The sequence below is a fragment of the Macrobrachium rosenbergii genome, chromosome 20 (assembly GCF_040412425.1).
Source record: "Macrobrachium rosenbergii isolate ZJJX-2024 chromosome 20, ASM4041242v1, whole genome shotgun sequence".
Lineage (NCBI taxonomy): Eukaryota > Metazoa > Arthropoda > Malacostraca > Decapoda > Palaemonidae > Macrobrachium > Macrobrachium rosenbergii.
The window spans coordinates 29,790,001-29,805,000 of record NC_089760.1 but is presented as its reverse complement, the minus strand read 5'-3'; the positions used below and the strand labels follow the sequence as shown (position 1 = coordinate 29,805,000).

At 34.3% G+C, this 15,000-nt stretch overlaps 1 protein-coding gene across 3 annotated transcripts in view; it reads left to right on the top strand.

Annotated features, from left to right (window-relative positions):
- Positions 1-15,000, top strand: part of LOC136849191 (synaptotagmin-1-like) — a 79,652-nt gene that overhangs the window by 55,497 nt on the left and 9,155 nt on the right. For all 3 annotated transcript variants that reach the window (XM_067122318.1, XM_067122320.1, XM_067122319.1), the window contains 6 exons: positions 483-612; positions 3,984-4,119; positions 10,822-10,987; positions 11,747-11,884; positions 14,258-14,461; positions 14,978-15,000. The exon at positions 14,978-15,000 is cut by the window's right edge and continues 130 nt beyond it. In XM_067122318.1, coding sequence (XP_066978419.1) covers positions 483-612; positions 3,984-4,119; positions 10,822-10,987; positions 11,747-11,884; positions 14,258-14,461; positions 14,978-15,000 — 797 coding nt within the window. The remainder of the gene's footprint in view (positions 1-482; positions 613-3,983; positions 4,120-10,821; positions 10,988-11,746; positions 11,885-14,257; positions 14,462-14,977) is intronic.

Below are 15,000 nucleotides of genomic sequence, written 5' to 3'. Positions count from 1 at the left end.
TTATTATTATTCAAAGCAAATGAAACAATCTTTATAACGACAAGAAATGACGCTCTCTCTTGTCTTCATTATTATTATTATTATTATTATTATTATTATTATTATTATTATTATTATTATTATTTGAGGCAAATAAAACCCACATTCTGTTCTCTAGCCTTCCCAGGGAAATTAAAGTTAATAACGCTTATTATTAATACCCAGATCTTTATAATGATAGGAATTGACGTCTCTCTAGTCTTTATTATTATTATTATTATTATTATTATTATTATTATTATTATTATTATTATTTATTATTATTATAAGTCAAACAAAACAAACCCTTCGTCTCTCCCGCCATGCCAGGACAATTGAATAATAATAATAATAATAATAATAATAATAATAATAATAATAATAATAATAATACTCCTCGCAATATTTATTACGAAGAGAAATATCGCAAAATTATATTCACTCTCTCGTCTCTCCCTTTTCAGATGTACGTGTTGACACCCATGAGCCGGCTGGCCATGATAGCCGGAGGAGTCGGGATCGTCGCCGTGGCGATTGTAATCGTCGTGTGTGTCGTGGGACCAGGATGCTGGCTCAACAATCTCCTCCTGAACGGTAGGTGATTTACTGGGATAGAGACAGGGCGGTGGTTCTCTCACGCTACACACACGCACACACACATACAACATGTATGAATATATACACACACATATATATATATATATATACATATATATATATGTATGATTTTTATATATATATATATATATATATATACATATATATGTGTATATTTATATATATATTCATATATGTACACACATATATATATGTGTGTGTATTTGCATATATATGCATGTGTATGTGTGATTGTTTCATTCTGCTCCATAGCCCTTTTCTTTTTTTAGTTGATTTTGTAGTCTATCTTCTTTAGAAGAGAAAAGAAACTCTGTCTCTCTGTCTCTCTCTGTCTCTCTCTCTGTCTCTCTCTCTCTCTCTCTCTCTCTCTCTCTCTCTCTCTCTCTTCACTGAAGTTCAAATAGTAATAATTCTATTTTTAGTGAAAAGAACATTCATATTTTATACTAACTGTTCTTGGTGAAAAAGAACTCCCCTCCCCCTCCTCTCTCTCTCTCTCTCTCTCTCTCTCTCTCTCTCTCTCTCTCTCTCTCTCTCTCTCTCCCCACTGAAGTTCAAATAGTAATAATTCTATTTTTAGTGAAAAGAACATTCATATTTTATACTAACTGTTCTTGGTGAAAAAGAACTCCCCCTCCTCTCTCTCTCTCTCTCTCTCTCTCTCTCTCTCTCTCTCTCTCTCTCTCTCTCTCTCTCTCACTGAAGTAGTATAAAAATAATTCCATCTATAATATACAGAATATTCATACATATCTGTAGTTTGTCTTTAACGTTCTAGGTGAAAAAAGATCTCTCTCTCTCTCTCTCTCTCTCTCTCTCTCTCTCTCTCTCTCTCTCTCTCTCTCTCTCCATAAAAATAAAATACCTTAGTTTTTATTTTCATGTATTGGAATTTTCCTTCCTTTTTTGACAGTCTCTTCTACGCTATTAGTGCTTCCAACCAATCCTCTTTTTTTTATAAACTTTCAGTGGAAAAATAATCCTTTTTCCATAATCTGTCAACAAGCGTGTGCAGGAAATTTTTTAAAACTTTCATATACCTCACTGATTCTGAACAACGTGATTCACGGTCATCTCTCTCTGTCTCTGTCTCTGTCTCTTCATACACACACTCATACATACATACATACATACATACATACATACATACATACATACATACATACATACATACATATATATATATATATATATATATATATATATATATATATATATATATATATATATATATATATATATATATATATATATATATATATATATATATATATATATATATATATATATATATATATATATATATATATATATAATTTGTGTCTATTAAAGAACATTTTGATAGCTATCCATGTAGAAATGTTTACTTAATGCGTTATTTACTTACCCCCTGTTTCATTAATCTCTTTTTTAAATTGTGGTTTTAATCACATTACATTATTACTATGATCATTGTTTTCTCAGAATATTTTATTGTCACGTCCACGGGCATTTCATTAAATAGATCAAGGAAGACAACAAGAAATTATAGCGTAAATATTCTTACATCCTTTAAAAAAAAATCAATCAAAACATAGTACTGTATTAAGCAGTCTCATTACGTTCGTTATCACTGACAGATTTCATTTGCTGAAGACCTTCAAACAAGGGAATATTATATGTTAAGAGGGCATTGTGGTTATTAGAATTACGTATTATGTAATTTTATAATATTACTACACACAAAAAAGAACAGAAATACGTTCTCGCAATTAACTGGCAACGTTTCCCGAAATGATCCCTACCAATGATTTAAAAAAAATGGAAAGGAATGCAACTCAGGCTTCGCCGATACATCAAGAGGTGAAATACAAGAAAACCTTAAACACTAATATATCAGTATGAATATTAGGACAGGCTTTCGATCATTGTCTATCTAGGCAACCAATAAAGCTTTTTTGACAAAGAAACATTTCGGGGCAGAGAAATTGTCTTCATATCTCTCTTATATTTTCTCTTGACAACCGTAATTTTCCGTTAATTTTTTTTTATTTTTCTTATATTTCGTCAGTCTCGTTTGGCAGTAAAATCAGAGAATACAACTTCACTAGGTTTTTTGTTATCTTTTTTCATGACTGAATTCCAAATCGAATTAACCAAAGAACGAGAATAAGAGAGATTTTATCGGCGTCCCCCTCTCGTAAATATACCACTGAGCGGCTCTCCAGTTCTTCAGCGGTCCAAGAACGCTTTCGTAATCCGGCCCATTCATAATTCCCGACATAAAAGAGAATGCTTTATTCAAAAGTTACCGCATGTTTATTCCAGAGGCTTTTCAATTACTGGAGCAATCTGCGAAGCATTAAACTATTCAATATGTTACACTGAACGGGGCTTTAGAAATGAAGGATTAAAACTGATGTTTCAATTAGTTTCCCGTAAGCCGGTTTTCAAAATACCTATTGATTACCAAAACGCGGGAGTGTTTTTCTATTCCATATACGGATGCAACATGGCGCGAGAGCTTTCCACATGTGGGTTATAACCCTTTGTTTCAACCTGGGGAGCAATCGAGCTTTCTTTTACGTGTTATTTAGTTACACTGTTTATATATATATATATATATATATATATATATATATATATATATATATATATATATATATATATATATATATATATATATATATATATTTGTCGTCAAAATAACTAACATTTACTCTTACATTTTAATCGTGAGCTCTGATAAGGTAATGGTATTTATGCGTCGGTCAGTGAGAATGTTATTACTGTAAATAGTGATAATAATAATAATGTATGCTGACCAGTGATGGACTCCTAAGGAGAAAGGATGCAAGCCTGAACCCCACACTATAAAAACCATCCAGTCGAATAGGATGATGTGATAGACCAAAAATATTATTATTATTATTATTATTATTATTATTATTATTATTATTATTATTATTATTATTATTATTATTATTATTTACAGATAATTCACTCCTAATCAGTAAACTGTGAAGTCGCTTAGATTTTTGTTTTTGAGGGTTGTATTTGTAAAGGCAACATCAACAACAACAACAACAACAACAATAATAATAATAATAATAATAATAATAATAATAATAATAATTATTATTATTATTATTATTATTATTATTATTATTATTATTATTATTGTTGTTGTTGTTGTTGTTGTTATTACTCTAATTGTTGTTGCTGTAGCCTTTTCCAGTACAACCCGCAAAAACCAAACATCTCAGCGACTCCACAGTTTTATTAGCAGTGCATTATCCAACTATAAGCACCGACTGAAACAAAGAACAATATTAAATGTGTTCCTTTCCTTTCCTTTCCTTTCCCAGAGGAGGAGCGACGCCGGAGGGAGAAGGAGCGACAGAGCATCTTCGCCACGGAGGCCCCGACTCTGAAGTTGACAACTTACTCGGGCAAGACCCCCGAAGGCCCTCCAACTTATCCGGATCTTCCGCTCACACACACGTGAGTTTCTCAGAGACTTCTGTCTCTTTTTTATCATTTTTTTTTTGGCGTGATTTAAATTGAATATTTATGCTACTATTTGCTACGCTTAGATAACATCAAATGTTAAAACTCCTCCTCTTGAAGCTGATTGGGACCGTACAACCACTGATTTCAATCATGGGTTGCGTCATTGCCTGTGCACCATAGCCTTTCCTTTTTTTATTGAAGCTGAGTAAAGCAGGACTTACAGCCACTGATTTCAATCTTGGGCTGCGTCATTGCCTATACACCATAGCCTTTCCTTTGTTTTTTTATTGAAGATGAGTAAAGCAGGATTTCATTCTCAATATTCTAGCAGTTAACTTATTTTAGTCTGCTTATTTATCTGTTTATTTTTTTTATTTATTTAAGTATATTCAGTGTCATTCATATAACTCTAAATTCTAATCGCGCCTTCTATCGTCCAGTGGCGTTCTATTCTGTAAGATCTTGCTAGGGAAGTGCATGGCCTTTACCCATGTACCTTAGAAATGTATGTTCATTACGATCAATAGTAATAATAACATTCAACTCGATGACTTTTAAAAGTAAGGTAGTTTTAGCTCGGTGGGTTTTACCTGGACTTTCTGTGTTGAAGACCCCTCATATCATGATAAATTTCAGTGGTAATTGATCCATACCGATCCTCTGAGCAGGGAATGGGGTATTTCGGAGTCCGTAGGTTTACCTGCTGAGTCATCAGCAGCCATTGCCTGGTTCCCTCTGGCCCTATCTTGGGTGAAAAGTGACCCTAGGCAAAGTTTATATATTCGCTCTCCTGGACATTTTACGCCAAGCACAATAGCCCTCTCTCTCTCTCTCTCTCTCTCTCTCTCTCTCTCTCTCTGTGTGTGTGTCTATCGCGCACACGTACACAGGTACACCCTCAAATGACTCAAATAGAATGACTTTACTTTCCAGCCATTCATCCACCGTTTACAGAGTTCATCATACTAAAAGCCCTTGAGTCATTCAAAAACAAGGGCGATTCAGAACGCATTCAACTGGCCAACAATAAACAACAATTAAGGCATATTTTCTCATGAGAATAAACTGTTCCAAGACGGCGCTATTTGAAATAGCATGTAAAAGGTCACTGTTTTTTCCAGGTATAAAAGAAAAGAAAACATTTTTCTTTTACCTAAAAGAAAAACTGAAAAAAGTCACAGTACAGTACATTTTCTTCTGGAAAGAATAAGTAATTAACAAAAGCGAAGGTAATTTTTATAGTATTTCCCCCCCCTTGAAATAGACAACTGATCTCAAGTCTCGCCAGGGAAATAATAAACTAGAAGAGACAAAGTGTATATTACCTTTGCATGAACCGATCTATTCGCGCCAGAAACAAACAGCCAGTAATCACCTTCTCATCACTCCCAAGTCGCAGTCACTCTCGATCAAGCCTTCGGGGAACTCTCGAGAGAATCTCCTCCATCAGAGGGTTTTCCCGAACGTGCGCCTTCCGGGGATAGAGGCTGTCTTTCTTTTGTCTCTCATGAAGACAAACGAAGACGCTGGATGCTTTCCCTTGACGGCGAGTTAATGAAACATTTCGAAACTTTCAGTCGAGCTGAGAGGTTTTATATTTTTTTCATCTTTGCTTTCGCTTTTGACCCGAAATTGTTAGCCTTAAGTGAAAGGTTGTTTATCAGAGGATGTTCTGCTTTAGCCTTGATATTTCGGAGTTAATTTCTAGTTTAAAAATGTGGAAAATATGTTTATTATCATTAGTATGATCAAGAATTCATATCCTTAGATGGAAAAGTATATGCCAGGTAATATGCTTCCTCCACCTACGGCTGTAACAATTAAATACTGCGTCGCCTTTGGTTAACTTCTTTAATTAAAACGGAAAAAATAATTTGATGTGAAATCTCTCTATTTCTTTCCTTGAATTCACTGAGATTTAAACAGTTTTATATCGCCAAGATATAACACTTAACGTCACGGACGCCCTTTTAGACAAACGGGATGGTACTTAATGTCTCATACACAAAGTCTGAACTTTGAAGACGAGATTTTTAGTGACTGTGAAAAGCATAATGTTACGTCAGAGATTTTATCCATTATTTTTGTTATCGGATTCGTGAAAAGAAAAAACAGCATTTTGTTAAAGGCTCAAAAACTTTAATAAATAAAGAGTTAGAACAGAAGTTCCCCACGGATGATAATACAACTGCTTGCTTATTTTCTTATAAACGCTCATCTCCTGTGCCATTGCCCCTCGAGTAAATTTAACTTACTTCCAGCATAAATTTTCTTGAAGGGAAAAAAACTGAAATGACGTAAGCAGACTTATTATTCGTTAGATTAAAAGAAAAACTCAGGAACTTTTGTTCTTTATATATGTAAAAGACGAGAGTGGAACTGCGACTAAATCCCCTTAACTTGCCCACGGCCGAAGAAGAGCGAGAAATGTGAAAATGTATAAGGGTAGAACTTATCGAAGAAGGAAGTAACTGGTGAAAGTCGGAGAAAAAACAGCAGGAAGAGAATTCCAAAGCTACGTGAATAAATATTATTTCAAGAATTTTTCCCTAGTCATATAAAAACTAATGACAGCGAGACACAAGTGTGTTTTATGGCACCCATTACTATTTTGCCGCTAAAATCTACACAAAATGGCCAATATTGATGTCAGTTATAATCGTCCATGTTTTAGCTAACGTCACACCACCCAAACGACCACTTTCTGCTTTACCTCAACGAAGTAATTTAACAGAAAATATTGGTAACTCTAGATGAAGCGTAACACTATACTGTGACGCCGTCCATGATAACATCACATTCATAATACAGAGAAATTTTCTTGACAATGTCGTGAAGCTCCCGACGCGTTGCCATGGAAACCGGAGGCTTCCTCTTTTCTTGCACCGTTAATTTTCCAGAATCCTTTTGGAAGGATAATTGGAGAAACGCGGTTTTTGAAGTGGGAGAGAGTGAAGGGAGAGAGTGACTGTGTCAATGCTATACATTCATACATAAATACATACATACAACATACATATATATACATGTGAGCATGTGTTTGTGTGTGTACGTGTGCGTGTTTGTGTGTATTTGTGAGTGTATGTTTGTGTGTGTGTAAGAGGGAGAGAGTGACTTTATCAATGCGTTACATAAATACTACATATATATACAAATATACATACATACATGCATGTATATGCACGTTTGTTTGAGTATGTTTGTGTGCGTGTGTGTATGTGTGCGAGAGAGAGAGAGAGAGAGAGAGAGAGAGAGAGAGAGAGAGAGAGAGAGAGAGAGAGAGAGTTATTCTATTTGTGACAATTTGAATTAAAAAGGTAATGTTATGAAAAGTTATTTGTAAGAGAGAAAAAAGGGGTTTGTAATTAAAATGTATGGCAACTAGCCAAGATAAAAAAAATATATGAATAGAGTGAGCGTGCATGAGAGACAGACAGACAAACTCACAGACAGACAGACGTAGAAAGGTAGAAGACAATTTTTTTCCCTAAGCTAATTAACATGGTAGGGGTGATATTGACACATACATTTACATACGAGACTAAATCCTGTTGAGAGAGAGAGAGAGAGAGAGAGAGAGAGAGAGAGGGAGGCGACGGAAGAAATGAAGTTTATGCTTTTCATATTCACTAATGAAAGAGAGTGAAACAAACGACATTTTGTTTTTACAATAACTGTACCTAAAGAAAGAATTTTATATATAAAAACCTGATAAACCAAAAGCAATGTTATAATTGAAATTAAAACACGGCACATAAACTGATCTTTCTCAACAGTACTAATAATAAATCGAAGATTCACATATTTCTATCATAACTCAACATACACAATTATTCAAATATCTAAAATTTACACATCAACTTCGTGGACATTCTCTTCCGGGACCCGTCGCCATCCAAGGCCATTACACTCTGGTCTTTTAGATAAAAACTTATTCTTATTAAAAATAATGATGGCACAAATGGCAAGTAAAAAACAAAAACATGGCCAGCTGAAGTGTTTTTGTCCCAGAGGAACTCGAAAGGTTACAGGAACTCACTCTCGCCACAAGAGATAAGATACTCGACAAAGACCTCCGTGCTCAACTCATTCTTCTTTTTTTTTCTGGTAATTCCGAAATGTTTTATATTGACAACCACTTCTTATGTGTTATATTTTCATTTAGAAGAGAAAAGACACACACACATACATATACTGCATATATAGTATATATATATACATATATATATGTGTATGTATATATGTATGGATAAATGTATATGTATATATATACACACATACATATACATATATATAGATATATAAACATACAAATATATACATATATATATGTATAAATAAAGACAAAATCCACGGAGGAAAGAGAAACAATGGAGTGCTGCAAGGCCTTTCGACTTACAGTCCTTTACTTACTAAGTAAAGGACTATAAGTCGAAAGGCCTTGCAGCGCTCCATTTTTTCTCTTTCCTGCGAGGATTTTGTCTTTGTTTATATATTCATCACGTTCCATATTTTTGTGATTCAGTTATACATACATATGTATATATGTATATATATATATATATATATATATATATATATATATATATATATATATATATATATATATATATATATATATATATATATATATATATATATATATATATATATATATATATATATATATATATATATATATATATATATATACATATATGTGTGTGTGTATAATGAGTGTTTATACATTAGCCGTTTCAAGTTATTTTAAAAGTTACAACTTCTTTTTATGCTCATTTTCAACGGCTAAACAATAAAAATCGTGTATTTAATGGCTGGAAAAACAACTATAGACTGAAAAACTTCAGCCGTCAGCATTCAGTATATATATGCACCTTTAGTCAAACACGTGATATCCAGTTTTCATTGTATCCAATTACGCTTCTATAAATATGATACACAGGTATATGTTAGTAATAAATCTGTTCGCATTGTTATAAAAAATATGTATTTAAAATGTTTTTATCATGGAACGTTCATCTAAGGTATATGTATTGCCTTTTTCTTGTCTACATTTGATGGAGATGTAGATGATGATGATGATGATATTATTATTATTATTATTATTATTATTATTATTATTATTATTATTATTATTATCGTTGTTGCTACAAATGAGCAAACTTTTATGATTACTGAACAAGCCAAAGTGGCTTTTAGATTGGACAATGAATTTCCTCACATAACTGAATACAGAAAAAAAATAGAGAGAAGAGAACAGTCAATAAACAACAAAAAAAAAAGATAGACTACCAAACAAATAAAAATGCACGTGCCTAAACAAAAACATAAGAAAAACCCAGTGCGCTGGTGCATGGCATATTAAAGCAGCATTCCAGTCTCATTAAGCTTATGATCTTATTGTAATGAGGGACAATAACAAAACTTCACGCTATAGTTTGCTTGACAAAGGCATAACTTGGCATCCCGGGTACAAAGGAGTGACGAAAGTTCTGCTTTGTGTGCTTGCTGCTGAATTGTTTCAAGCAGAGTCAAGTCACTGTGTGGAAAACAGAGGAAAGGACTTACTGGCGTCATGTTTGCGTCATGCATAAGCTCATGACGTTTGACTTCTAATGGATTACGTCATACGATGTGCTTGTGGAAAGTTTCTTTCAAGTGTTCAAGGCAAATATTGATTTCACATATATGCATAACCAGGTTATGTTTTCGAGAAATAAATATTTAACGAAAATAACTAACGACAAAGTATTAATTATACATAATATTCACAAATAGGTTATGATTTTAAGGAATAATGTATTTTTATCTAAAGATGCTCATGATAAAATATTCAGGGGTTTTTGTGATAAGTCCATAGTAATATATATGTAAATATATTTAAATTCTTGTACAGATAGGCCTTTGCCAACATGATTGCTTGGCCTCTTCCCATACAGGAATTAATGCATATTTACATATATATTGCCGGTTGGAAATTTTATCCGTTTTGTAATCATGTTACATTGATTTTCTTTATTATGCATTGGTTTCTTGAAAGAAAATGCCCACACACATAAACGGTATATTTGAAACTGTGTTGCCTATATAATGAGGCAATTCTGTTTGTGAATGCAATATTGGTATGGGCAATACATATCTTGAAAATGAACTAATTTTTAAAATTTATATTCAAGTATGTACTTTCTCTTCAAAGAATTTCATATAGTCCGTGTATATATAAATAAATAAATAATGTGTATGTATATATATATATATATATATATATATATATATATATATATATATATATATATATATATATATATATGTATATATATATATATATATTATATATATATATGAAATTTTTCTCACTGTGTTTTATATACAATCATTAAGCTAAGAATATCGTTTATTATCGAATTCTATTTCGTATATATATATATATATATATATATATATATATATATATATATATATATATATATATATATATATATATATATATATATATATATATATATATATATATATATATATATATATATATATATATATATATATATATATATATATATATAACACATATATATACATACATATATATGTCTGTGTCTTTCTTTGTATGTGCGTTATATATGTAAAAATTCTCTGAAATCAATCCATTATCTGCAGCATGAATGAAATTGCTTCCCTTCCTTTCGTCCACAGACCCGGCCAAACACCGACACACACCAAGTACACATACATCAGCCCTTTGCACACAGGCAGCGCGGAGACCAACGCCCTTCTGGGGGCGCTCTCCTCCAAGAGGGACTCCACGTACTCCTCCATGTCCGAATACAGCGGAAGGACTTCTCCCACCAACTCCTGCAGGGTAAGTTTTCACAGGTGCAAAGGCCGGCTCGTTGTCTCAGGTAGCCTAAGCTCTTAGATATCAAGGGAAGGAAGAATGTAGAAGGAGGAAGAAAGGAGGTAAGTGAGGGTTGTCTTCTTAGCGGAAGGACGTGCAGAAATAGGAAGATATGTGACGTCAATATTCAGTATTTATAAATGGCATAATTCCACCTGATCGTGTTCGTATGGTTATGCACAGGTCAGCCTGAAATTATCTTACAGTAATATGCATCTTTACCTAATGATATTCGTTATCTATATCTATATGCCAAGGTTTATGTTACGTAGAAATCATATCTTTTTCCAGTAATCTATAAATCACATAAATATAATTAAATATGAATTTTCTACATCTGACTGTAGTTCAAATAAATATTCGTATAATTATACCCTGAATTATGGTATCTAATCTAACCTTAAGACCTAATTTAATTTCAAATATTTTAGTACAACGCTCAGTTCCAAGTTATCCAATTCTGTGATCTAATTTCATCTAACTAACCAGTCCGGTGAGTTTTACCTAATCTCTTAGTTACCTAATTCTCATCTTTGATTTCCTTTAACAGTATTCATATAATAAACTTCAAATGTAAATATACTTGATTAAGGAACGAGGCTCGGCTTCTTGAAAAATCTTATCTTATCTTTACCTTTATCTAATTCTAAAAACTAGACTATATGTTAAGGAATCTGATAATAGCTGTCAATTAATATAAAATTCATTAATCACTAATTTCAGAGCAGCGTTGGAGACAGCGTCGGCAGTGGCGTTGGCAGCCCCGTGGGAGGGGATGCCCAGGGGCAACTCAGCTTCGGGATCCAATATGTGGCCAACGGGCAAGACACCAACACCGGGAAATTAATCATTACTGTTATGGTGGGTGGGAAATTGCTTGTCTATTGACGACCTAAATGATCTGTCTATCTGTCTCTTAAGCACTGAGTCAAGGACATTGTGTTCCTTACCTAAACGTGTAGTTTCCTTTATATATAGAGCTCTCTCTCTCTCTCTCTCTCTCTCTCTCTCTCTCTCATCAAGGGCGTCATATTCTTACCTAAAAATGTTTTCCAACTGAGTCAAGGTTATTATATTTCTTACCTAAATGTACAGTATAGTTTTCTTTTCGAATACACGATGTTTCTCTCTCTCTCGTCATATTCTTACCTAAATGTATACTGTATTTTGCAACTGAGTCGAGGATATTTTATGTCTTACCAAATTATCTAGTTCCCTTTTTACATACGTGATGTTTCTCTCTCTCTCTCTCTCTGACATACGGACATAAACGCAAATTGACGACCTAAATGACCTATCTATTAAACAATGAGTCAAGGATATTATATATTTCTTACCTAAAAGTGTAGTTTTCTTTTTGTATAGATGCTTCATCTCTCTCTCTCTCTCTCTCTCTCTCTCTCTCTCTCTCTCTCTCTCTCTCTCTCTCTCTCTCTCTTTTCTCTTTTGTATTTCTTACCTAAATATGTTTTCCAGCTGAGTCAAGGGTATCTACATTTCTTACCAAAATGTATAGTTTCTTTTCATTTCTCTCTCTCTCTCTCTCTCTCTCTCTCTCTCTCTCTCTCTCTCTCTCTCTCTCTCTTTCTCTGACATACAGACACAAACGCATATTGAAGAGAAAACTTTCAACTCATCCCCGAATATTAAAAAAGAAGTGCATGATTCGTCTTCAGAGTTTGGTCATTTCCCTTGGGATGATAAGCATTCATATCCGAAATTCCCCCAAACCCACAATATCGGAGAATTTTTACTATTCCTTGGAGCAGGGAAAACCGAAAAAAAAGTACTCGGAGAAAAAGGGAATTCTGTTTAGCAAAAGCTGAATTCTTATTCGAAAAACTTCGACAGTATGAACCTGATGATGTAAGGTTAGCGTACTTCAGTCGTGCCTAATGTGAATGAATAATGTTGTTTGCCACCGTAGGAGGGGTAGCGCCGTCAGTTCACCTCATGGGGTGCACTGTAGGCATTACTAAAGGTTCTTTGCGGCGTCCCTTCGCCCCCTGGCTGCAACCCTTTTCATTCCTTTTACTGAACTTCCATTCATATTATCTTTCTTCCATCTTGCTATCCACCTTTTCCTAACAATTTCCTTTCCAGCTGTGAATGTCCTCATGGGCCCCAGTGCTTGGCCTTTGGCCTAAACTCCATATCCCATTCCATTCCAATGTGAATAAATGGTGTATAGTTTTTAAACAGCTTTAGTTACTTATAGACACGTTCTCAGTTTTTCTGTTTGTTTGCTCAAGGAGATTTACCCTCCTATGTCTAAAAGCTTCAGTTGCAGAGTTCAGCCAGCAAACCAACGAAATGTGATAAACGTCCCACTTCAATGTAATATAAAATTCTGCTACCATGTTAGCCTTTGTCAGTAAAAATTTGTGTCTGGGAACGAGGGAAGTTGTTCTTGTCAATGCAAAAGATAAAATTGCTCGTGTTTGAACTTAGAAAGGAATACGAAAATGAAATATAAACGTTAATAGGTATCAGTAAACCAGTAAAGAAAACATACGCGTCTGGAGACTAGGGATGTTGTTCTTGTAACTGTAAAATATAAAAATGCTATTGCTTAGAGTTAAAAAGGAGTGTGAAAATGAAACAAAGAAGTTAATAGGTATTAATAAACCAACGAAGAAAATATTTACGTGCACAGGAATACCGTTCAAATATACTACGCCTATTTTATATATTGTAAAGTACATTGCTGACTTTGCTACATTCTCAAGTATCAGACTCCAAAGGGTTGTTGCAAGTTTTTAAACATCTTTTGGCAGCCATTGGTGGTCACTCATTCAGGAGCTCACCACAACAAATCTGCCCTAAAATGAAAGTCTGCAGTATCCACAAAACTACAAAACTGAGAAAAATGGTAGATACTGCAGTTTTCCCTTGCCTTACTATTGATTTTGCAGATACTGCAAATGGGACCCCGTAAATAAAGCACTGAAGAATCATTCTGAAGCTGCAGTACCTTGTGTATTAGTGTTTCACGAGCCCAATAGGAGGCATATTTCAATCTCGAAAATTTTGCAGATACTGCAAATGAGACCCCCTAAATAAAGCACTAAAGAATCGTTCTGCAACTGCGGTAACTTGTGCATTAGTGTTTCACGAGCCTAATGGGTAGCATATTTCAATTTCGAAAATTTTGCTGATACTGCAGTTTTCCATTTTAGGGCAGAAATGTTGTCCAGTTAAGAAATTAATATATATGTATTTGGCTTCCTGCAGGAGGCCCATGGCTTACCAGGTAAGGAATACCTGGGCACCGCCTGCGACGCCTACGTCAAGGTGGTCATCTGGAAGGAGCGCCGTTCCTTACGTAAGCAGAAATCGCCTCCTCTACACAACTTCAAGACCAGGACGATTCGTCACACCCACGACCCCGCTTTCAACCAGTCCTTCGTCGTCGAGACAAACAAGACCCAGCTAAAGGTAAGCTGTAGTTAAGGGCGAAAATGCATTGCATATATTACTTTTGCTTTTACACAAAGGGAGGTTCGATTCCGTTGAGACTTGCTAGAAAAATTTATAGCCTTTGGGGTTGATTCATTCAACCCAACAGATTTACAATTGTTCATTTACCCCCGTAGCACTGTAGGCATTACTAAAGGGTTTTTGCAGCGTCCTTTGTCCCCCAGCTGCACACACATATTGTAGCATTTTACTTGACCTCCATTGTTGCTTCCTTTCTTGATTTTTACTGACCAACCTCTTTAACTTTACTTCATAGAACAACTCTGAGGTTTTCTCCTAATTCCACGGTCAGATCCTTGTTCTTAATCACCTCTAGTACCTGGACTTTTCTATCTTGCTGTCCAACCACTCTAACTCCCTCTTTTCACTGTCTCAAGCGCTGAATGGCCACGAAGTGCCCCAGTGCTTGTCTTGACAGCCTAAGTTTCATAAAACCAATCATTATTCATTTTTCCTATCCTTCATCTTCTTCAGGAACTGGTCGTGAAACTTGTAGT